Source organism: Bos taurus, chromosome 3 (assembly GCF_002263795.3).
Source record: "Bos taurus isolate L1 Dominette 01449 registration number 42190680 breed Hereford chromosome 3, ARS-UCD2.0, whole genome shotgun sequence".
NCBI classification, from domain to species: Eukaryota; Metazoa; Chordata; class Mammalia; order Artiodactyla; family Bovidae; genus Bos; species Bos taurus.
This window is the reverse complement of record NC_037330.1, coordinates 35,311,205-35,336,491: the sequence shown is the minus strand read 5'-3', so window position 1 is coordinate 35,336,491 and position 25,287 is coordinate 35,311,205. Positions and strand designations below refer to the sequence as shown.

General features: G+C 43.0%; 1 protein-coding gene across 2 annotated transcripts in view; it reads right to left on the bottom strand.

The window, feature by feature from the left end:
* Positions 1-24,982, bottom strand: part of VAV3 (vav guanine nucleotide exchange factor 3) — a 432,801-nt gene extending 407,819 nt beyond the window's left edge. The window contains exon 1 of one of the 2 annotated variants that reach the window (XM_059885057.1): positions 24,481-24,982. In XM_059885057.1, coding sequence (XP_059741040.1) covers positions 24,481-24,684 — 204 coding nt within the window. In that variant the 5' untranslated portion in view covers positions 24,685-24,982. The remainder of the gene's footprint in view (positions 1-24,480) is intronic. The other variant, XM_002686162.6, reaches the window with a different exon arrangement.
* Between the last annotated feature and the right edge of the window lie 305 nt (positions 24,983-25,287).

The following is a 25,287-nucleotide window of genomic DNA, read 5'->3' as shown; positions in this document are numbered from 1 at the left end:
AACATCATTTCCTTCCTGCTGGACTCAACATTTTCTTCTTGAGGAAAATGACCATATAAGTCTTAACACTGGCTGGTATCCTCTACCATTTGAGTTAAGCAAAATGCATCCAACAAATGTATGTCAAATGAGAAATGAGTAGGAAAAACCTACAACTATTTCTCGGCTGTTTACACCTCCCGATCACCGTGCTAATACAACACTGCTGCTCTTGCTGTTCAGTCACTCAGCTGTGTCCAACTCTTTGCAACCCCATGGACTGCAGCATGCCACACTCCCCTGACTTTCACCATCTCCTGGAGCTTGCTCAAACTCATATCCATTGAACGAGTGATGCCATCCAAACATTTCGTTCTCTGTTGCCCCTTTCTCCTCCTGCCTTCTATCTTTCCCAGTATCAGGGTCTTTTCCAATGAGCCGACTCTTCACATCAGGGGGCCAAGGTATTGAAGCTTCAGCATGAATCCTTCCAATGAATCCTCAGGGTTTAATTTCTTTAGGATTGACTGGTTTGATCTCTTTGCAGACCAAGGGACTCTCAGGAGTCTTCATCAACACCACAGTTCAAAAGTATCACTTCTTTGGAGCTCAGCTTTCTTTATAGTCCAGCTCTCACATCCATACATGACTATTGGAAAAACCATAGCTTCACTAGATGGACCTTTGTCATCAAAGTAATGTCTATGCTTTGTTATACGCTGTCTAGGTTTGTCATAGCTTTTCTTCCAAGGAGCAAGCATCTTTTAATTTCATGGCTGCAGTCACCATCCACATATATATCATTATCCTACTTTCAAGCATTATAGCCAAAATGCTCTTTAATTTCACCATAAGGTTTTCAGGGGCCAATACAACAATTTCACAAAATGTAAAGAGATTCATGTTTTTAAAATACCTATATTTTACTAACACCCATACAGGTAAGCCTCAATTTACTAAAAACTTTTAAATATACTCCATTAAAGTTTCTAGTCTTTAGAATTTAGGATACATTCTCCCAATAAGGCTAAGTCGGTCATGCTCTTAGGCCAGCAGCCAGGAGCTCTCACTTCAAAATAAAGAAACTGAAAGTAAAATCATTTTGGCATTACTTCCTTGCTTTCAACATGATAGAATGCACTTATATCAGATCACGGCTGTCATCTTCTTGGCATTTCTGGTATGGATCTAAGCCCTAACCCTCATGGGAAGCCAAGGACTACAACTGTTCCAGACCCCTCAAATATGAAGGGACTGGGAAACAGAGAGAGAAGAATGGAAACAGGGAAATAATAATACTAAAGAATGGGAGAGGGGCTTCCCCAGCAGTCCAGTGGTTAAGTACCCACCTGCTAATGCAAGGGACTCGGGTTCAATCTCTGATCCGGGAGAATTCCACACACCTCAGAGCAACTAAGACCATGCCCCACAACTACTACAGAGCCCCAGGCACCTAGGGGTTGTGCTCTGCAACAAGAGAAGCCACTGCAGCAAGCAGCCAGTGTATTGCAATGAAGAGTTGGCTCCTGCTCACTACAACTAGAGAAAGTCCACTTGCAGCAATGAAGACCCAGTGCAACCAAAAATTTAAAACGTATAAGCAAATAATTTTTAAAAAAGAAGGAGATCCCTGAGCCAGAAGAACAGCCTGTCAACTTAAAGCAACACTTCTCCATTCTATCCTTCAGACCCAGGGCCAAGGGAACCCCTGCCAAGGGAGGCTGAGGAGGGAAAGAGCTGCCAGACAGTACCACAAAGGCCAGAGGCCCTCTGGAATCTACTAAGGGAGCATACTAAAACATCAGGGATAGCTGGGGAGACAGAGGGCGAATTCCCAAAAGACTGAAATATCTGTTCCCTGCACAAGCAGGGGTGTGGACAGAAAACGGAAGGAACAGGAGAAAGGGAAGAAGTGCCACTGCCTTCTTTATACATCTAGAAATGTGCAACGGTGGCAGCCCCAGCCCCTCGGGCCCTAATTGTGGAAACTTTCTTTCCCAACCTGCATAGGCAAAGACTCTTAGCTGCAGTGGCTCTTTGAGTCCCACGTTTCTGGCACTCACTCACTCACATACCGAATGAACGTGGGCTCTGCCTAGTACAGTCAGCCATCTCCACAGTCTTTCATAAGAAGGAATGCTTTGTCTTGGGCCTTAGCATCTGTTGCAACTGCCTTTTCGGTGTCATGGCTTCAGGCTGTGAGAAGCGCCTTCTTAGGAGAATCATGTTGGTCCCCACATTTCTTCCAACTCAACTTGAGCAGATTCCAATGCTGTTTCCACTGTTTCTGAAGCCACATCCCTGGAGTTCTGAGGACTGGCATCTAGAGGCACCAAAGAGGTCCCTACACATTTTAATGACCAGATCCTCAGTATCTTTCTCTTTCTTTCTTTCCCTTTTTTGCCACAAGTCAGGCCCCATCAACGCAATGAACATGAACTTGGGCAAATTCCGGGAGATGGTGAGGAACAGGGAGGCCTGGCGTGCTACAATCCATGGGGTCGCAAAGAGTCAGACACGACTGGGCAACTGAACAACGAGCAACAGCAGGCCTCATACTTAATTTTTCTCTGTTGATTCCATTTTCTTTTGAGAAAGATTCAGAGGCCCTGCCTTTCTTTCTTTTCCACTTTAGAGCTATCACTGTTGGGCAGAAATGAATGGTTTACTTCCCAAGTCAGATACTCCTATCAGGCCACCTCTAGCCAGGTCTGGGCTGGCTCCTAAAACGCACCTTCAACTCCCCTGTGCCTTCCCTGAGAGTCCTAACTCCATAAAGAACCCGAGCAGGAGCCGTCAGGGCATAAGTGATCCTTGCAGGCCCAATTAAACTTGGTTCCTTTACCTTGAGACTCACTCACTGAACTCTTCAGTACTTTGTAACTCTCTCTTAAAAGCAAACTTGCTGTAACCACTTGGTGTTACTATTCCAGAGCCATCTCAAGGCAAAGGGCAGAAGAATGCTTTAAATGCCTCAGAAGGTGCTCCCTCATGAGCACAAGTAAAGCCTGGCTTGGATCCACCAGGAAAACAAAGTCAGTTGCATTTCAACCTCTGCTGGCAAAAATCTTTATGCAATACACAAAACCACACCCAGCTCTAAGCTATGAAAATCTACTTTCCAACTGCTCCTATTTCAGACTCTAGCTGAATCCTTCAAAGGCCACTTTGCGTTATTTTCTGAATCTTTGTGAAAACCTTTCAGAAATTGTTCCGGTCTTTGTCTTTTTTTTCTCTTTTTAAACTCTATTTCTACAGCCCTACTACCCTTTCTAATTTGTGCTATTAGAAGGAATCTCCTTTCCTTTTTGTATCTGTCTATCAAATGAGCGACTGAACTGAACTGAACTGATCCTGAGGTAAGACCTCCCTTTTCCCTTCGTATCTCTCACAAGATGTGAATCTTTTGCCTGGCTTACTTAGTCCTTTCAGACTACCACTGCTCCTTTTCTGATGACTGAAGTTACAGTCAGCTCAGTTCTGTCCAACTCTTTGTGACCCCATGGACTGTAATCTGCCAGGCTCCTCAGTCCACAGAATTCTCCAGGCAAGAACACTGAAGTGGGTTGCCAGATGATAACAAAGCATATTTTTCCAAGCCACTCTAGTTCCTCCTTGATTCTCTAAGAAAACCTAATCTTTTTGAATCTGAGTGTCACAGGCACAGGCCTTTGTGATTACAAACATCTTAAGATTACAGACATCTTAATGTCTGGGTTTGCAATAATTTCACTGACTCACTGGTCTATCTAAACCCAAGAATGCAGAACATACTTCCTAAGTAAGGATATTCCCCTTCCTTTGTGTTTGCTTAAGAAATTCTTTAACTCTTCTATAGGTGAAGCCACAGTTCTATGAGCCAATGGCAGGAACTTAAGTAACAAACCGAAGTCATGTTTGACAGAGCAGAGGAACTTGTTAAAGTGTCAGAACACTGCTTCTGTCCCGCTGAGCACCATGAGCCTCAGCTCCCTCTGGGGCTGTCTCTGCAGCCTGCCCCGCTGCAGAGATGGCACTTTCCTGGTCTGCTTGAGGTGTGTATGTGGGAGGGTGGTGGTGTTGAGGTTGGTCATATGATGGTGTTGGTGGTGATTTAATTGCTAAGTCATGTCTGACTCTTTGCGACCCCATGGACTGTAGCCCCACTGGGCTTCTCTGTCTATGGGAATTCTCCAGGAAAGAATTCTGGAGTGGGTTGCCATTTCCTTCTCCAGGGGATCTTCCAGATCCAGGGTCAAATCCGGGTCTCCTGGCTGCAGGTGGTCTCCTGCATTGCAGGCAGATTCTTCACCAACTGAGCTCCCAGGGAAGCCCGTGGCCATATGATGATAGGTGGTCTATTAAGATCTTGGATAAACTGCAAAATTACCTTAGTCTCTCCAGAGCCCTCCTCTGTCCTGGAATGAAATTAACTGAGGCCACTTTATCACTTTCTACCTTGGCCTCATTCTCACAGTTTAGAGGAGGAAGCTCACACAGTAGCCCTCGTGAAACCTCATCACTATGGTCTGAAGTACTGGCCTTCAGCTTTGACTGAAACACAGTGAAAGCAGCAAATGCTATTCCGCCCCAAATAACTAAAAAGATCCAACCCCTCCCCCAGCCTCACCTGCAACTAAAGTCCAAGCTGAACCCACAAAACCCAAGTGCAACATACAAGTGCCTCAGCTCACCCACAGAGCCCAGCAAGGACCATGAATCTTGCACTTGGCGAGGCCTAAGCCCCATCACCAATAGCTGAGTCTGGTGGAGTCCCTGGTCTATGCACTGGGCCATCACAAGCTTCACAGTCCCCCAAGGGCAAAGCAATAAATGTTTCCCTTTCTACTGAGGGAAAAACTTAAATGAGCAGTAGATATCACAGAAACAGAAATAAGATGTAAATGGGAACTATTCATTGATAAAAGCTAATATACACTGGAAAGTGTGGCTGAAGCATGCAAGTTCTCCTCCTGTTCCCCTCCACCTCCAAAAAATACTGTAAGCCTCCCCCTCCTTGAGGCCAGCAGCTGCTCTGTTTAGTCTACCCAATATATGAGAGGACAATAGAAAAACATCACCCTCTCTGCAAGTAAGCAGGTCTCAAAGAGCAGAACCAGAAGAGGCTGAGTCACATAGAGCCAGGTGTTCCTCTAACACGTTAACAGAAGTTCTTCCACAGGGAAACAAAGTATAGGAAAGGAGATGATCGTGCAAAATAGACCCCTCCTATAACTTCAGCTGTTTGTTATACATTCCGCACCTAATTAGAGTTTGAATTTAGTATGAGTTCAATCAACTGAAAGAATGAACTCTGCTTCTGAATGAACAAAATATGGCTTTACACTTGCGGAAGTTAATAGCATCATATTAAATAGCTTGCACTCCTAAGAGATACAAGCCAAAACGGTAGGAGGTCTCAATTGCAAGGAAACAGACCGAATATAATCCAATCTCTTAGGAATGTTCATCTTCGGCATCAAGTCCTTCTGCTGTTTGGCTCAAGATGGTTCTGTGCCAAGCCTCCCAGATGGCTCAGGTAATGCTATTACAGGTCTTGGATGAAGATGTTGGCAAAGATGAAAGATTGCCAGATATTAAACTAAGTTTGACACAAGAATGTGCCCTCTTCTCTTCGGACTTGCCCTCACTGACATGAAAGATTATATAAGAAAAAAAGCAGGCAAGATCTTAATTACAAGATACATGCGAGTTTTATAAAGGCCCTTGGAAAACCCCTAGACATTTAATTTCATAGAGCAATTTGAAATCACAAATGCTTTTAACAAATTAGACCTAAGATTCTTCTCTGTTGTGATCATTGCTAATAATAAGTTACTATTATACATTCCTAAAGATTTACTGAGTGCTCCATGCTGGGCTCTGTGCTGGTCCCCAGGAATTTAGCAGTGAATAAAATCTCATTGGGCCCTGCCATCACAAGGCTTAGGTCTACTGGGGAAAAAAAAAATCAGTCTTTAAGCAAAGATCTCTACCAATGATGAGCTGCACAACAGGAAAACTTAAAAACCAAGAAACAAGACAAATGGCAAGTTTCAAATCTAGAAGAAAAAGAAGTGGTGACAAATTCTGGTAGTGGAAAAATATTTACCAATATGGCTATAATAGAATGAGCAAGAAAGAGGGAGACTGAGGATGGAAGGGAAGATCACAGGGGACCCTATTCAGGGTTCTGGACTTCACCCTCAGAGCATGGGAAGCTTTCTAAGAGTAATGAAAGGGTTCATGTGATCAGATTTAAGGATCCTTTTTTCAAGGTTGAAGACAGTAGGAGAATGCACTGGCATAGACAGACCATCAGAGTATACGCCAAGTTGGAGGAGGCAGAGGGCCAAGTGAGAGCGGACAGGATTTGGGGAGGAACACAAATGGACTCAAGACAGATGGTGAAGGGTGAGCACTCAACACCTTCCACAGACAAATACTTGACAGTTACCATGAGGCAGCTACTTATAGCGATGAAGAACCCACCTGCCAATGCAAGAGACACAAGAGACGTGAGTTTGATCCCAAGGTCAGGAAGATCCCCTGGAGGACAGCATGGCAAGCCACTCCAGTATTCTTGCCTGGAGGATCTCATGGACAGAGGGTCCTGGCAGGCTACAGTCCATGGGATCGCAAAGAGTTGGACATAACAACTTAACACAGCTCACAGCACAGCTACTTATCACCCATTTTACAGGTGAAAAAACAGACTTAGTCAGGTCAAGTCATTTGCTCATTTAGCAATAAGCAGCTGATATATGAATCAAATCTAAATGACACCAAAGTCCTTGTTTTCAACGAAGACTTTGAAGTCTTGCCCTTTCTTTGTCCATTAGAAATATTTCTCTACAAACCATCTGACAGTATGTTAATAAGAACTGCAAGAATGTTTTATATCCTTTGACCTGAAAACTTCATTTTGGAAAATAAAGCTGAAGGAAATAATCCAAGCAGGGAAAGAGGAATAATCTGTACAAGGGCATTTATAATCATACCATTTATAAAAGAAAAGAACTGGAATTATAGCCAAGCTCCCGGGATATACCATAATGGAAAAGAATATTTTAAAAAGAATGCTTATGTATAAAACTAAGTCACTTTGTTACATAGCATATTAGCACAACACTGGCAAATCAACTGTACTTCAATAAAACATAAATTTAAAAACATAGATGAAACTAAGAGAGAGAGAGAGATCTGTAAGTAACCCAAGTGACAATTATGTAAACAGGAGAGGACTCATCATCATGTTCACAGCTACATACTACTCCAGTATTACTTTCTATATGATCCTGAAAAAGGATTCAGTCCTTGCTCAAGTTCTTCAGCTGTAATGATTAAGTTATCTTAATGAATTTCTCAAGCATCTAGGGAAACTGGCATTAATAATACCAACCATAACTGCATTTAGTTGAAGAACTGTTATTACCTCTCTCTAATGTGCATATTGAAATGCAGAGACATTACTTTGCCAACAAAGGTCCGTCTAGTCAAGGCTATGGTTTTTCCTGTGATCGTGTATGGATGTGAGAGTTGGACTGTGAAGAAAGCTGAGCGCCAAAGAATTGATGCTTTTGAACTGTGGTGTTGGAGAAGACTCTTGAGAGTCCCCTGGTCTGCAAGGAGATCCAACCAGTCCATTCTGAAGGAGATCAGCCCTGGGATTTCTTTGGAAGGAATTATGCTAAAGCTGAAACTCCAGTACTTTGGCCACCTCATGTGAAGAGTTGACTCATTGGAAAAGACTCTGATGCTGGGAGGGATTGGGGGCAGGAGAAGGGGATGACAGAGGATGAGATGGCTGGATGGCATCACTGACTCGATGGACATGAGTTTGAGTGAACTCCGGGAGTAGGTGATGGACAGGGAGGCCTGGCGTGCTGCGATTCATGGGGTCACAAAGAGTCCGACACAACTGAGCAACTGAACTGAACTGAATGTGCAAAGCTCTGAGGAAGGAACCTGTCATATATCATCTCACCTAACAAATACCCTAACAACATACAGAGTAGAGGGTGCTGTTCTCTACAGGCAGCTGAGAGAATAGAGAGGCCAAAGAGCTGCCCTAGACCCTACAGCTAATCAGTACCACATCCAAAATCAGGACTCTAAAACCCATGTTCTCTTCACTATAAATGCCACTCCCTGATTATCAGAGGAAATGGAGGTTCAGAGAAACTGAACAAACTAAGACTCAGAGATCAGAAAGCTGGTTACTGACAGCACGAGAATTTCAATGAAGGCCTCCCAATTTCAATATAGACCTCTTGTTATATCACAGTTGTCATATGAGAAATCACCGATAGATAGATAAAACTATACATATTAAATCACGTTTAAGCCACAATATTCTAAAGCTTGGATTCAACTGACCTAAAGAAAACATCTGCAGAAAGACAGAATACAACAGAAAATAAAAATTTGCAAAGGCTAACAAAAGGTTATCCATTCAAAAAGCTGTAGGAAAAGCCCTGTATCAAGAAAAGATTACATGGGGTGGGAGACAGAGGACCTCCCATTATTACTAAGTGCCTACTATGTCCTAGTACTGTGCTGGCTGTTTTGCCCAACAGAATTTACTTGCTCTTTGCACCACTCTGCAGGAAGAATCTTATTTCACAAGAAAGACAACTAAGATGGTGAGAGATTACGGGATTTGCCTATAGCCACAGCCCAGGTGGTATGGTGTGAACCCAGGCCAATCTGATACTAAAGTTCATATTTTTTCAATAAACCACACTGCCTCCCACTGCAACAAAATTGGTAGAATTATATTTTTTTGCATTCTGTGATTAAAATGAAGGACAGAATAATATCTGGCATTCTTGTCCAAGCAACATTAAGGCTAATGTTATTAAATAGTCATGCAACAGCCATTCATACGAGCACTCACTCTGTACCATGTATGACTTGGGAACATAAAGTTGAACAAATGGTCCCCAATCCCATGGAACTCAGAGTCTAGGAGAAATAATGCTTTTGTGCCACCATTAATGAATATCCATATTCTTGGCAATTTGGGACACATCTGTGATATCTCTTTTGAAATGGCAAAACTTCAGCTCTCTTAGGAGCTGAGTAATTCTGGATGGCTAAATTTCTGGATAGAATTTGCTCTTTGAAGCATGAGATCTTTGACTTCACAACTTTTCTTATTTAATCATTTCTCAATGCTTTTGTCAATTCTTTCAGGACATTCTGAGTTCCAAAGCCTGAGATCTTGTGCTCCCCATTCTCACTGATTCCCCTTTACTATTCTGTCCAATGAATGGACTGATAGATGGATGGGAGTGAGTAAGATCTTCATAATAAGTACCTCACATAAGCAATTCTGAACTCAGTCACTTTCCAATCTTAGAGAGTTTTTCTGGTTTGTTTTTAAGGAATAATACAATTTAAACTTATCTTGAAGTTCTGGGTCATTATTAGCATTGTGATCTGAGAAAAAAAATAATATGCTATGATTCAGGAAACCAAGTAAACTTGGGAAAACTGATGCATATATTAGGGGTCTTAGACTGATCATTTTTAAAATGAAGGAGCTAAACTACAATTACCTCTGAGGCGTCTTCCAGCTCCACAACCGTATAACTCTTTGAAAAATAAAATCAGTTACTATAATGGTCGATTCACACAGAACCATCCTTCACCTGAGCCTTATGCAGTATGTGAATTAGTTTGGCTGCATTCTCCATAGTCCAAGATGCACGTGGTTTATGAGCTCCTGAGTCCATGATTTACAGTTTTGACTCCTGGCCTAACTTTCAGTTCTCTTTTCTCATTTTAACTTGCAACTTGTAATTTCCTTGAACTTGGAGAGGGGAAAAAAAAAAGGCTTAATGAAAGGAATGGAATCTACATTTATTGAGTATCTTCCAAGTGCCAAATAAAATATGCATGACTTTAATTAATTTAATCCTTACAACACTGCAAATAGGTATTATCTCTATTTAATAAATGTGGAAACCCAAGATCAGAGTTATTAAGTTGCCTAAGGTTGTAAGTAGCATAGCTAGGGTTCAAAGCCAGGCTGATGGCTCCAAGGCCCACGTGCTTTCTACTACACAATGCCACGTATTAGAATAGGGAGTAAATTAAAGGTCCTCAGCCTTGAAGTCAGAATCTAGGAACTCTTCCTAATGATTACATAAATTACATTTAGCTTATTGCAAGTACATGGAGTTTAAGAAATTCATTCTCCCTCTTCTTCTGTAGAGAAGTAAGGGCTTTATTAGTATTATTTATTATTATTTTTAAGTGCACTTTTTTACTTAGCTTATTTTATATAAAACCCAGGAGGGCTTTAGGTAGTTATCAAATAAGCGAGGATACCAAAAAGCTTAGTGCTAGCTAGGTGAGAATTTATATATATCATTTAAACCGGTGAATCATTTACTAAACATTGAAGGGAAAAATTAAATCCTTTACCAAATTTTACTACTTTTCTCTTAACTAAGGTCATTAAATATAACCATATATTTTAAAAGATTAAGCTTTACTATCAGGGCTGCTGCATCAATATGCTCAAGAATCCAGCTTCATGTTCTAGAATTTATCATGATGAAACAGATAAACAATAATTATATCACATTCTTTCCTTAAACACTGTCTCTGGAGGCACCAAAATCTTTCATGTAGGTGCTCATCCTGAGCTCCAGAAATCTCAGTACCTACTTCCTCTTCACTGCAGATGAATGACTTATATTCCACTGAATCTCCAAGTATAGTTTATGGGCAAATGCAAGGTTCTATTTTCAAGTACTCTGTCATTCAACTTCAAAAAGTTGAAGTCAAGCATTTCTTGTGTGGCTGACTACGAACTAAGCTAACAAACTTTAACTAGCCAACAAATGCTTTTTCATATGTGCAAGTCAAATGCCAGGGAATTTAATAATCATCTGCTAAATCTGCACTTTGGAGTATCAGTAAGTGATCAATAATTCTAGATCTACTTTCCTTTGTTAGGCACCACATATGTGATTAAGTGGAAGTTGCACTAATTGAAAGATAACATTACCATTAAAAAAAGGCTCACTAAAATAAGCAGACACTGTGAACTGTTTACAAGGGGGGACATGCAGCCTCAGTCCTGCTGGGAAATGACAAAAATGACTTGGGAGCTTCTGGTTTGTCGGTTGATGTTCACTCAAACACACCACTGGGTTCTGCAGACCACAAACCAAAAGAAGTACTGCTCATGCAGAGTGCTGAACTTCTCAGAATCAAAGTTTTCATAACACCTGGTTCCCTCGGGGATTTTCATTGATTAAATATTCCCTTCGAGACCCCAATTCCTCTCTTGGGAGTCAGAAGGCCAAAAACTGTACACACGTACTTGGAAAGTTCGCGACAATCACTCCCTCTCGTAACAGTGATAATGGTCACCATCACAGGGAGTGGATACGATGGACTGGGCCAAGGACGAGTTCAGGAGGGTTGGGTAGTCATGGTGAGAGCCAGGTGAACTTGCAGGGACTGGGGGAAAGTCGGGGACTCAGGGAGTCTGTCTTTAGCAGACTGGAGTCTGAAGCGGGAATGAGAGGAAGCCAGAACATGAGGTATTACAAAGCGGTGAGAAAAGAAGCATCAGGCTACAGTGAAGCTGGACAGTGAACGCAGGCTGCGGTGCTGACTTCAGCAGCTCTCTTCAGCTCACATGCGAGAACAGGAAAGCCTATGGAGCAGGGGGCTCCAGGAAAGCCCCTCTGAGGTCACAGAAGGTGAAGGAGTCTGGGTGAAAGCGGCTGGCTGCAGATCCAGACCGGACTGAGGAGTACACGGCCAGGGGCAAATGGACCAGGGAAGGAGGAGTGGTCAATCAACTAAAGAGCACAGGGAGGGTGAAGAAGGGTTCAGACAGGTGTGAGGGCGGGAGAGGTGGCCAGCCAGGAGGTTAGAGGGAGAGCGAGCAGGCCTCCACATCCTCTGTCTCTCACACACACACCCCACCCAGTTTTCTTTCACAAACCTTCTTCCTCTCTAGTAACCACTCGCATCTGTCCTCTTCCTGGTCTCGTCTCGTCTCGTCTCACCCAGTTGCGTGCACTTTTGCACTGACCTTGTGGCATCCAGTGACTTACCTTCTGTCTGCATTTTTGCAAAGGCCTCCCTCCAAGATCAAACCTGCTTTCTCCCAGCCCCTCAAAAGCAGAAACTCCCTATAATTTACCTGTATGCCTTCAGTGCCCTGCACACAGGGGGAGGCACTAGATAAATGTCTATGAAAAGAAATACCATGAGCCAGGCACACACGCAATCCACTTTGTGCCATTTATGTCATGCCCTGCACATCAACAAATTAACAGTGCATCCAAAAGAGCATCACTCACCTACCAGATATTTGCCATGTCCATCATTCTAACTCACGAATCCCTTCCCATCCCCCTGTCTTATAAGGGCACGTCCGAGGTAAAATCCATGCTCTAGACTGAAAGCAACACAGGGTCAGGGACTGACTTTTATTCACCTTCGAATCCTAAGCATCTACTACAAAGCCCACTATTTAGCAGACAAAGGGATAATTTGATTCATCAATCAGTCATATGTACAAATTCCCATGAAAACAGAACCAAACAGAAAGCAGAAGAGCTCTGAAATTACCAAAAAGCAAATAATCCACAAACTAGATAATCAGACTCTAAAATGACTGAAAACTGCTTTTACTATGTTAAATGCTTCTATTTTAAACACAGAAAACTTCAGTACCAACATAATAATGTCACTTTACGTTTTCAGAGTAGGCCTTGCTTTCTCCGAGCTCCTGCAATTCACCATCCATCAGCTAAGCTAAGCACCAGGAATAGGAAACTTCACTGAATTTGGAATTAGGACAGCTGGACTCAAGTCCTGTCTTTACCACTTCCTGTCTGTGACCTTGAGAAAAGTCCTTCAGCCACTGCACATCTCAATTTCCTTCTCTGCAAAGCGGAGATAAGATCTTGTTCTTCCTGCCTCTTAGACCTAAGAGGATCAAGGAGGTAAGGGGCGGAGGAAGGAAATAAAATCTTGCTGAATACTTACTATACCCAGACATTTTACATATATTACTGAATTCTCACCACAATCCTGCAAAGTAGATTTTTACTATTTCTAGCCTATTATAGGAGGAAATTGAGACTCAGCAAGGAAACTAACAATTTTATGAACTTGGGAAAAGTTAAGTGCCAGAGGTAGGATTCAAATATTTCTGGCTGGTCCCAAAGCTCTCCTTGTGAAAGATTATATGAAATCTAAGTATGTGTAAAAAAATTTAGCTGCTTTTTACCAATTACCATATATGTAAGTATTTTCTATCATTGCTTTAAGTATGGAAGGTGGAGACAAAGAGAAGCAGCTATTTGCTAAGGCCACATGTCAGAGACAGAGATGGGGCCAGAACCTGGGTCTCCTGACTTGTGGCCTGAAGTCTTTTCATTAAACCACCCCACCCCACACCCCCAGGAAAAGGCTCCTGACATTACTGGGCACAGAGGCATGATGCTTGTTTTTTCAGACCAGCTGTTACAGATCTATTTTAGGACAAGCACTTTGAAAATCATGGAAGGTGAGTATCAAGTGTTTCATTAAATATTCCATATTAATTGACCCTTTAGAGAACTCCCATGTGAGCAGCATATGCTGCCGGCTTCCTGTTAAGCAAGCCACTGAGAAGCTGACTACACTTCTTGCAACACATATTTTGAAAGCACATTCAGACAGCAGCACAAAGTACAATTTGAAAATAGTTTTCCATGAAAATCAGAAGTAGCTACTACTTCTCTGGCCATGCTTCTGTCCATTAAATGCTCATGACTGGGAAAAGGCAGAACGTAAATTTGTGACTGTCCTTAATTCCAAGCAGGGTCTGTGTTAACAGGGGGAAAAGAAACAAGAGTGGGATATAATATTCCAAATAACAGCTAACAATAGATGTCTGTGAATTTATAAGAAGAATGGTTATAATATGGAGGGTGGGGGAAGGGGGGAGGAATAATCATGTGAAAACATGCCATGTAAACAATGGTATTCTGCCCAGGGAAATGTGAGCAGTCCTGACCCCACTCAAGAGCAGGGCATTAAACTACATCCTGAGAACCAGCTGTCACAAGGCACGGTGTTAAAAGGCCAGAAAGGACCTGCTATACACTCATTGTCTCCTTTCCTCTTGTTACCTTTCCTCAGCTTTTCTGCCTTTGTTTCCTTTCCCCATCAAATACCTGTCAAAAGCCTCTCTCCCATTTTACACTGATACATGTGAAAAATATGGATAAAACCATCCAGTTGATACATTCAATTGTTGTTTAGTCACTAAGTCCTGTCTGATTCTCTTGCAACTCCATGGACTATAGACTGCCAGGCTCCTCTGTCCATGGGATTTCCCAAGCAAGAATACTACAGCTGGTTACCATTTCCTTCTCCTGGGGACCTTCTGGACCCAGGGATCAAACTTGCATCTCCCACATTGGCAGCCGGATTCTTTACCTTTGAGCCACAAGGGAACCCCGATTCAATACCCTAAACCAAAGTTGCTACTCACCATGCAAATTCATATGGCGGTGCTATGTTCAAGAGCCACAGAATCAATCAGAACATTCTTCCGCAGGAATGCCACAAGAGCAAAAGACAGAGGAAAAAAAGAAAAATTCCTCATAGCTCACTTTCAAATTTGCCAATAGCCTTGCAATTGGGATCGCAGTTCACTTTAAATGTTTTCATTCTAATCTTGCCTCTATCATGAACTACTTGTTAGGACAAGTTACTAACTCTTCTTAGCCTTGAAGAGTATCACGAGGATGAACAGCAGTGTCCCTCTCCTGGTGCTGTGATGACTGGCTGAGATAATGTGAGCAGTGTTAATACATTGCCTGGCATGTTTCTGCAAAAGCAGTAGTAATAATCATCGTAAACGTAGTTAACATTTATTGAGCATTTGTTATGTGCCAAACACAGGGATAATTAGTTCATTTGGTCCTTTCAACCACTCTAGTTCAAAAGAACTCTAGGTAGGGTCTTTTATTAAGTCTGTTTTGGAGATGAAGAAGTTGAAGGACAGACAGGTTCAGGCACTTTCTGGTAGTCACTCAGGGGGAAAGCAGCAGTATGTAGCAGAGTAATGTTATCTGCTACTGTTAGTAATGCTGCTTAAGGAACAGATGTTTCTGGCTTGTAATGACATAGTGCTCAGCACATAGTATTACATTTTATACAGGTGTGTTTGACAAGGTAGTAAAGAGTGAGTTTCATAAATACATCAATAAGTTTCACTAATGCCTACTTATGTATGCAAGAAACGTATGAGTCCCTGGGTCAAATTCTAGAGATGTATATAAATGAAAAAGCCTATGATAGCCTCAAGCACGCTCACAGCATGGAAGGGATAAAGATAAGAAAAAGCTTGCAAAACAGTGCCAGGAATGCTGCCCTCCACCCCTGTACACTGTACAGTGTGGCACAAAGCAGTAAGTAAGCCACACACGTGGGAGGGGTAGGGTGACCCTCACTGCAAAGTGCCCTTGAACCAAATCTTCACTCAGACTAATGAGAAAGGGCATTTCACGTGGAGAAACGGGCAAACGCAAAGGCAGAGAGACATTTAACAGCACAGTTCATTTGAGAAGCCACAGAAAGGTCAGGAGCAGAGTTGAGAAAGCTTTCAGACATGAAGCAGTACAGCCCATGGGCCCCTAAGTGCTTACTGAGGAGCTTGGATTTTATCCCATGGTCCATAGGAAACCATTAAACAGTTATAAGGAGGTAGACGGCAGACCTGCCCTAGTTGTTCAGGTTAAGCTTTAGGAGTCCTTACTCACTCTCCATCACTCCCGACGGTCATGGGCAAGTCTTTGTGTCTCTATCTTGAAAACGCATCCTGTGCATGCCAACAGAAAGATCCAGGAGACAATAAAAGACATAGGAAAGCACCCAGATAGGGTGAAGGAGGGCTGGCCTTTGCTAAGAGCACTGATAATTCATCCACAGAACACGAGAGAAAGCATCGTCTACTGGTTAGATGCAGGAAGGTGGGAGCCTGAAGAAACTCTCCTCTGACTGTGTCTGTTTTCTCAGAGGAGTAGGAAGCAAGATCACCAAGTTGAGAGGAAGAATGGATATGGAGGTTCAAGAAGAAAAGGTACCGAATAGGCATCTGGGAGAGTCAGAGACTGAATGGTCTAGGGAGGTTTTCCAATTGGTCTCAGTACCCCGTTATACTCCTAACAACATAATTATTGAGAATCCTCAGTAGCTTTTGTGTTTGGGAGTTTATCTATCAACACCTAACATATTGGAACTTTAAAACGGAGAAATCTTTAACATATACACAAACATACAACCACAGCAATGACAGCAGCATGTAGCTTGGGGAAAACTCCACTATACACCTGTGAGAAAATGAGAGTGAGAAAAGGCAAATAATGTCTTAATATTATTTTTAAAAGTTTGACCTTAGGGAAAAACTAAAAGCATTTGAGGGGCTATCAGAAGTCTCCCTCATAACTCAGTTGGTAAAGAACCCACCTGCAATTCAGGAGGCCCTGGTTTGATTCCTAGGTTGGGAAGATCCACTAGAGAAGGAATAGGCTACCCACTCCATTATTCTTGGGCTTCCCTTGTGACTCAGCTGGTAAAGAATCCGCCTGCAATGCAGGAGACCTGGGTTCAGTCCCTGGGTTGGGAAGATCCCCGGGAGAAGGGAAAGGCTACCCACTCCAGTATTCTGGCCTAGAGAATTCCATGGACTGTATAGTCCATGCAATCACAAAGAGTCGGACACGACTGAGTGACTTTAACTTTCACAGAAGTCTCCAGATCATACTTTGAGAATGTGTGGTCTAGAGAAATGTAATCAGGTGGCTGAGTCACTTACCTGAGGACAGGGATGTGGAATTTAAAATTAGTGCACGTAGGAGGCATAGGTTTTCCTCCACTGGGTTCAGCAGCTGAGCTACAGGCAGAAAGTGGAGAGCTGGATTTAACCAGGGTTGTATTTTAAACAGATTGAATATCCCTACCCAAGAGAAGCTAAGGAAGTAGCTACAATGGCCATGGTATTTAAGATGAGCAGGAAGGAAAAGAAGACATGAAGGCAGTGAAGAGGTGGTAGGACCAAGAGTTCAAAAGATTACTGAATTTCAGGTATTAGTAGAATAATCCAAAAAGGAAGGATTAGTAAGAGAGTAGGATGCTTGAAACAGAATACGGAAGGTAACTGGTAACAACTTCAAACTCAACATCCAAACTGTCTATATGCCCTTCTCTCTGAAATCTGCACCTCCTCTCTATTCCCCTAGTCACCCAAGCCTAAAACCTGAGCTCATCCTGGATATTTTCCACTCTCACTGCATCTAAGTGGTCCCAAATCTGATCCATTACAACTCTTCATCATCTCTCATCTTTCTTGCTCCTCCCTGTGCCTTCACTCCAGCCCCTTCTCATCCAGCGGCCTCATCTACGCTTGACTGAACTTCAGCAGGAGTTCTTCTCACACTCAGCTCCATCCTGCCCAATTCACCCTTCACTCTGCTGTGGAAGAACTTTCCATGGTGAACTCTGATCATGTGATCTTCATGCATCCATCTATTCATGAAGAAACTATAACCCCAGAGATGGGGACATAAAATAGGCAGATATAGGCTATCATCATGAACACCAGGTCCATCAGAGTATGAAAAGGAGGTAATAACACAGTGTCATGAAATAATACAGAGGATACACACAAAAAAAGGCAACAAAATAGAAAACTCAAAAATTCTCAAGGTGTTTATAGAGAAGCCAGTGAAAAAAGTTAAGAAAGAACATAAAAAATACAAAAGAACCAGAAGAGTGTAGTGTAGTGAGAATTAGAATTTCAGGACAGAAGGAAAGTTAATAACACAAATTGCCACTGCAGGTTTAAGGGAAAAAAAAAAAGAGTATGTTGTATTTGAAACTTAGGATCCTATTAGCGGTGATCTATACTGGATCAACCCTATTTGCATTACAAATATGATATAATTTTCTCCATCTTAGGAAAAAAAAAAGGCACTATCTCATTTTCTTCACCCTGACAGACACAGGATTGTACCTTACCAGTAAAGCTTTGGCACGCCAATCCTTTATCCCAGGCTCTGGTTCCTAGAGAGCCCAGGTTAAGCCATCAAGTATGCAGACAGACAAAGTGCTTAAGATGCCTGAGCTACTTCACATGAAAAGATCTTGATTGGTGTCAAATTTAAAATTATGCTGGCCAAAAGAATAAGCCAACAAATGGCAAAGAGGTTACTGACTCCTGAGAAGAAAGACTAAATAATGACATTATTCTGAACTGACTGGCTAAAAATGTACCGGCACACCACTCTTTTCGGACAAGGATAGCCCTTTTTTCCCCTCAACCATATAACCCAGTAATCCTCACACAGCAGTAACCTGGCCATAGGGATGCAGACTTGCATTTGGAAAGCACATCTTAATATAATTATGGTTTTCAAACAATGTACAGTTATGTATAGCAGAAATAAACTTCTCTTTAAGCAGTAACAGCCATAAAAACCCAACTGTGTAGGTGAAAAAGACAATCATTGTAATATCAGTTGTAAATAAACTAAATACTAATTGAAAAAAAAAAAAAAAAACCCAACTGTGTGTTAGGAGCTTTGAAGGAAATCCTGGGGACAAAAGTGAATTCTTTAAGAAATGCTACATTACCAATGCTTAGTACTCGGTGAAAAATATTATGTTGGGGAAAAAAACATGGACATCAATGACTGAATTGAAATGATATTCAGCAGAGTAGCCATCAGAATGAAAAGTTTTAGGAACACATTAAATATATTTCATATGTGTATGTGTTAGTTGCTTAGTCATTTCTGACTCTTTGCGATCCCAAGGACTGTAGCCCACCAGGCTCCTCTGTCCAAGTCTCCAGGCAAGAATACTGGAGTGGGCTGCCATTCCCTTCTCCAGGGAACCTTCCCAACCCAGGGATCGAATCAGGTCTCCCACACAACGGGCAGATTTGTTACAATCTGAGCCACCGTGGTGTAACGGCAACCCACTCCAGTTTTCTTACCTGGAAAATTCCATGGACAGAGTAGCCTGGTAGGCCACAGTCCATGGGGCCACAAAAAGTCAGACATGACTGAGCAACTAACACTTTCTGGTTACATATATTTCACTTATTTTTTTTTATATACATACACATCTTTTCCACACATACACATATATACAACTGTGCCATATGATAAAATTTGTCTAAATCTAAAAGAGCTCTTGTAATTGGTATTACATAAAAATTCTATACGATAAGAAAATAACCCTTTTGATCTCTTTTCCCCTAGTAGCCACTATCCCATTTATCTGCTCTCTCTACAGCAAAATTACCCCCAAGCACATGACTATCCTTGTGGTCTAGATCCCCTATTTGTCCTTCTTCTCCAGGGGAGTGTTTGCCCATCACACCCCAAATCTGTTTCTACCAAGGTCACTCAAGTATTTCATATTGCTTAATAGTCCATCTTCAATCCTGTTTTCACTTGAACAACATTTACGTATCTAATCAGTCCTCCTAGAAGCACTTTATTCACCTGATTTGCTCAAACCACATTCTGCTGGCTTCCCCTCCTACCCTGTGGCCATTTTCTCTCAACTCCTCTACAGGGTCTCATCTCTCTACCCTTGACACATGGGCAAGCCCCAGGGCTCACACCTCTGACCTTTTCTTTGGACACTACTCCCTACGTGATACCATACACTGCCAGGATTTTAAATACCATCCATACTCTGATGACTCTTAACTTTATCTCTCCAACTTCTGAAGTTGCCTGCTCAGCATCTACATGCCTGATGGACATTTCAGACAGAACTAATTCCACATTATCCTCCCCTTCTCTCCACCTCCCATCTTCTCCACATCATCCTCCCCTTCTCTCCACCTCCCATCTTCTCCATCTCAGTCAATGAAGAACCCATCAGTTCAGTTCCCCAGGCCAGAAACCCTGGAGCCATTCTTGGCTCCTTTCATACCTGCCATCTGATGCTGTCAATAAGTCCTTGCCGGCTCTACCTCTAAAATATACCTAAGGCTGGATTCTTTCTCACCCTCTGCCCTGCTATCACTCTGGTCAAAGCCACCATCATCACTGCTGGAATGACTGCCCGAGCCTGACTCTTCCATCCTGGCTGCTCTGCCATCTACTTTCAACACGGCAGCCAGAATGACCCTACTGAAATTAAATCAGGCCATGTGATTCCTATTTTGCTCAGGGTGAAGTCTTAAGTCCTCCACAGCCCACAAGTGCTAAAAATCTAGTTGCCATCTTCTCTTTGACCTCATCCCTACCACTCCTTCCCATACTTACTCTCCTCTAGCCGTTGGCCTTCTGGACGTTCCTCCAGTTTACCTGCCATTTAAATACCCCTCACGACCTTAGCACGTGGGTGTTCCTTCTGCCAGGAACTTGCTTCTTCCAAACATCCACATTTCTGCCTTCTCGCACTCCCTTCAGGTCCTGCTCAGTTGTCAGATCCTCAAAGGAAGCCTTTCTTGACTACCTTCCATAAAATCAAATCACATTTCCCTCTAGACCCTTACTCAGGCTCACACCTCTTCAGAGCCCATCACATTATATAGCCGTTTATTTATTGTTCCTCACTAAAATATAAGTCCTTTTAGGGCAGGGATTCTATTAATAGAGTTTACTGCTCCAAGCCAGTACCTAAAACAGTGTCTGGCACATAGTAGGAACAAAGTATTTGTTGAAGGAACCCTTGAAAACTGAATAAGTCATTTTAAGAAAATTCAAAGTTTACCTATACTGTATACAGTGGTCAGTAAATTTATCAAATGTGTTATTACCATCCTAAGACAAAGCAAAATTACAAAATAATAAGACTAGAGAAACTGCCTGCAATGCAGGAGAACTAGGTTCAATTCCTGTGTTGGGATGATCCCCTGGAGAAGGAAATAGCAACCCACTCCAATATTCTAGCCTGAATAATCCCATGGACAGAGGACCCTGATGGGCTATAGTCCATGTGGTCACAAAGAATCGGATACAACCGAGTGACTAACCCTAAGATTAAGATAATTTCACTGACATTACATCCGTGGTTGATTACAGGCATTTATGGAGACCTTCCTAACCACCAAAAGTGACATCAAGCCCAAAACCCAGTCTTCCATAAAGCACCTCCCCAGTACAAATAGCACAGGAAGGCTCTTCTCTTCCAGAATCATGTATATCCTTGGTATCCTATCTGGAACACTGCTTTGGATGAAAAGTAAATCTGTCTAATATATACAGAGATCAGATTTCACAGATTGTGTGGATTTTCATGGATCATCTGGGTTTTATTTAACTTTTATTCTCTATAATAAAAGGAATATGTTAAGTATGTAACTGTGATTAATATTTAGCACTTTAATAAAATAAAATCTAAATCAGAGTTAAAAAAAAACCCTATATTGAACTGAAGAATATTCTCCTCTTTCAATACAAGACCCCCAAAAGGCCGATGTCCATAGTCAAAAACAATTACTAAGTAAGAGAATCTAGATCCCATTTATAATTTTATTTTGGAGGACAGTTGATTAGGACTCCAAGATTCAGACCTAAAATTGTTTAATTATTTGAGGGTTATCATTTTTTAACACATATAAGGTAGAAGACTAAATAAGAAGAGTGGATGAAATCACATTCATTGGAGATAAACATTATTAAAAGAGGCTACTCATTTTAGCCTTTCTGAAATATTAAAAACAAGCAATAAACAAGATACTGATACACTAGAATTTCTAGTGTCAATATCTGTTCATAACAGTCTCAAATACCACAAAACTCTGAAGTGAGAGTCTCCAGTTATTTCCTGGCTTAGAAGATCAGGTGCTAAAAGAGTCTATTTCAAATTAATATCTTCAACAAAACTTAAGCCAGGTAGACAGAATGAGTCTTAGATATAGCAAAAGCCACAAGAACTAGTAATAGCAACTCTAAATTCAGAAGAGTAAGGTCTGCTGGGACATATGTCAGAGTTTCACTGAGTTATTAGATAATTCACTATAGTGTATGAATTGAGCTGACAGATTAGGAGCCTTATAACCAGAAGCAGATGGACCCTTCACCAAGAAAGACAGGAGTAGTTAGAGGCAGAAATGTCAGCCCAAAGGAACTTGTAGACCTTGCAATTGATAGAATTTTGAGTGTAACCTTTTACCCTTAATGTGACAATAGCAAAAAAAAAAAAAAATGTTTTAAGTAATTTTGCTAAAAGTGAACACCTATTAAGTGCATAGTATCTGCCAGGCACAGAAGATGTATTAAGTATGTCAATGAATTATTTAATGAAAACACTACTAAGTCTCATTTAAAGATTTAAGGACAACTTACATAATACAAGATCACCTGTGCAGCACTCAGCTGTTCAGCAACCTTCTCTCTGCAATGTGGCCAAGAATCAGGAAGACAGCAGAAAGAGACATCACCGTATTCAGGTACTAGCCGTCCATGGTTCATTTTTGGAAGAAGTCCAGACTCACAGAAAATTGTTGTTTAGTCACTAAGTCATGTCCATAGAAAATTACTGCAGAGAATTTGGACCCAGGAAGCTCAGGGTTAAGAACCCCAAAGCACAACAGCCTAAGGAAGCTCATTCAACTGTTCAGCTCATTATAACATGGTGACTTATCTGATAGAATAGTGTAGTAATTCCTTTAGGGCAAGGATCCTGAAGTGTTCACTGTTGTATTCCCAGTAGGGAATAGAGTTCTTAGAGCAGTGTACGAGCCCAATTTTCATTAATGATGCTTATAATGACGATTCTTGGTCGTCAGAAATATTAAATTACATCTACTATATTCTACAAGGAGAACAAAGAGCAAAAACACATTTGAAAATTTTTTCATCCATTGTTAATATTGAAGTAAAGGTTAGAAAGTTGAAACAGAGAGAACATCAACTGTCAAAAACACTTGATTATTGAGAACCACTTAATGAACAACCCCCAAGGGTTCAGTTGCAGGATACATACCACACTACCTGCTGGTGGACCGAAACATCCTAAGGCCATAGGCCAGGTGGAAAATGGGGATCTTCAGACTGGATAATCAGTTGCAGCTCCCTTGAGAACTCTGTGCAAAGCAGCAACTTCCAGCTTAATGGAAGTCTGTTAAATCCTTGGACAGGATATTCCAAACTGTGACAACTCTTAAGGGGTTCATGGAGTTAGCCAACACCACCCCAGAATATGGGAAAGTATGAAATAAATTATCTCATTTCTAAAACCATATGGTTCTCACCACTTACAAGCCTGTTCTTTCTTGGGAACCACTAACCAGCAGGTTGAAGGTAGACAGGCAAGGTACGCAGAACTGGAGGTGCAGACGGGCCCTGATGAAACGCTGACATCCAGAAGAGAGGAATGTGCGTGCTCTAACTTTAAAAACATAATTATTACATTATATCGAGTCTGCATTATATAAAGTTCTGCTGTAAAAGGCACTGTTCTGGTTGCTAAGTAGCTGAGGCTCTGTATCATTCAGGATTAGTGCTGCTAAAGTGTATCATGTAGGGAACTGTTTCCTCTCCCTTTCAAGCTGAAAGTGTTTTTTTAAACTCTGAAAGTGGCTTTTTCTCTAAAATAGAAAATAGATGTACTGAGTTGTGTTTAACAGCTTTCTGCATAAAAACTTTCTGACAGGACCAAGAAACTACCATTCCACTGTGTAGCGACTTACAAGTTTAGGATGCACACAGCCTTCCAGAGTTGCTTTTTTTTTTTTTTTTTTTAAGTCCTCAAAGAGGCACCTCCAGGAAGGGCTCCAGCCACCGAAGCCAAGAGTGCACCATACCACCTGAGCAAGCACTGAATGAAGGCAGGCGGAATCTGGAGCGAAACTTCTCGTTTCCTGCCGCTGTTGAGAGAGGCTGGACTGGCTCCTTCTCACATGGCTTAAGACAAGCTATAAACACAACCATGAAGCTTGCCAGCTGGCCCCAAGCTCAGGGGCTTTCAGGGTAGCCGCTACGTCGTGCTCCCTTTTCCGCCCTTTGGCCAGTGTCATTCCTGTACAGATAACGGTACCGGAACGCCCTCCACTTCCTAGAGTCCTCATTTATGTCATGCTTCCTCTTTCAAGAAAACATGGGGACGAAATGCAAGCAAAAGAACTAAAGGCACAATTACCCCCATCAGCTCCTTCCATGCCTCCCCATCGTTATTAAAAAAGAGCTAGACCAAACTCTTTTTGTTGCGCCCAACACACACACACACCCATCCACCCACTCACCCCCAGTAGGTGAAGGGCACCTTAGGACAGCTTGTTCTTTCCCGCCTCACAGAAAGCCCTTAAGAAATCTTCATACCATCTTAGGACACAGGGCTCTGGCATTCAACTAAAGATCTAAACCATGTCAAGCCAAGGTACAAGAAGCCGAGGCGGACCACAAAGCAGAAGGCAGGGCAAACAGAGCGTACCTAGATGTTTGCATTTACACAAAGACATTAGCCGGCTGATTAATGGGAGATGCCGGCTGGAGGCGGAGGCGACCGCGCCGGCCTCGTTACCTGGGACATCTGCGGCCTCAGGTTGATCTCCTTCAGGTTGATGGAGTGCGCCCGGAGGTTGTTGAGCAGCTGGCAGAGCAGGACTCCATCGCGGAGGGTCTGGGCCAGGTCAAACACCTGCGCCGAGTCCCAGGTCACCCGGTGGTTGGCGGGCAGCACCTTGCAGTGGATGAGCCACTGGGCGCATTGCTTCCACGGCTCCATGCCCGACGGCGCCTGGACGCTGCCCGGCCGGTGCAGGCAGCGGAGATGCAGCCGCCGCCGTTCCTCCGCTCCGCCGACGCCAGCCGCGGCCGGCCCCTTGCCTGCGACGGTGCGAAGGAGCAAGCGCCGCGGCGGGCGGATCCCGGGCCCCGCGCCGGGCTCGGCTCCGATCCCGGCCCGGGTCCGCCGCCTCCTGGCCGCCGCCGCCGCTAGTCCCGCGCGCTCTTCGTGCGCTCCCGCCGGCTCGGCGGCGGCAGTCGCACACAGGCTTCCGACTTGCGAGCCCGGCGCCGGGCGACTGAGCATGCCCAGCGCGCGGGCCGGTCTCGCTGCCGTCTGCGAGTCCCCAGAGGCGCGGGTGGGAGAGCGCGCGCCGCCCTGGCCCAGGGTCGACGGCCCGAGCCGGGAGGAGAAGGGAGGGGAGCGGGGCAGCGAAGGGGATCCCTCAAGGCGCCCCCGCCCACCACAAGCCCTCAGGTCGGTGGAGCTCGCACAGCCCCAGGCATCCGGAGATCTCCTGCATGGGGAGAGTGTGTCTAAACAGTGTAATTCGGTGGGGGCTTCTATTAGGACCTCCAAAACACAATTTTTAAGGGGTCCGAG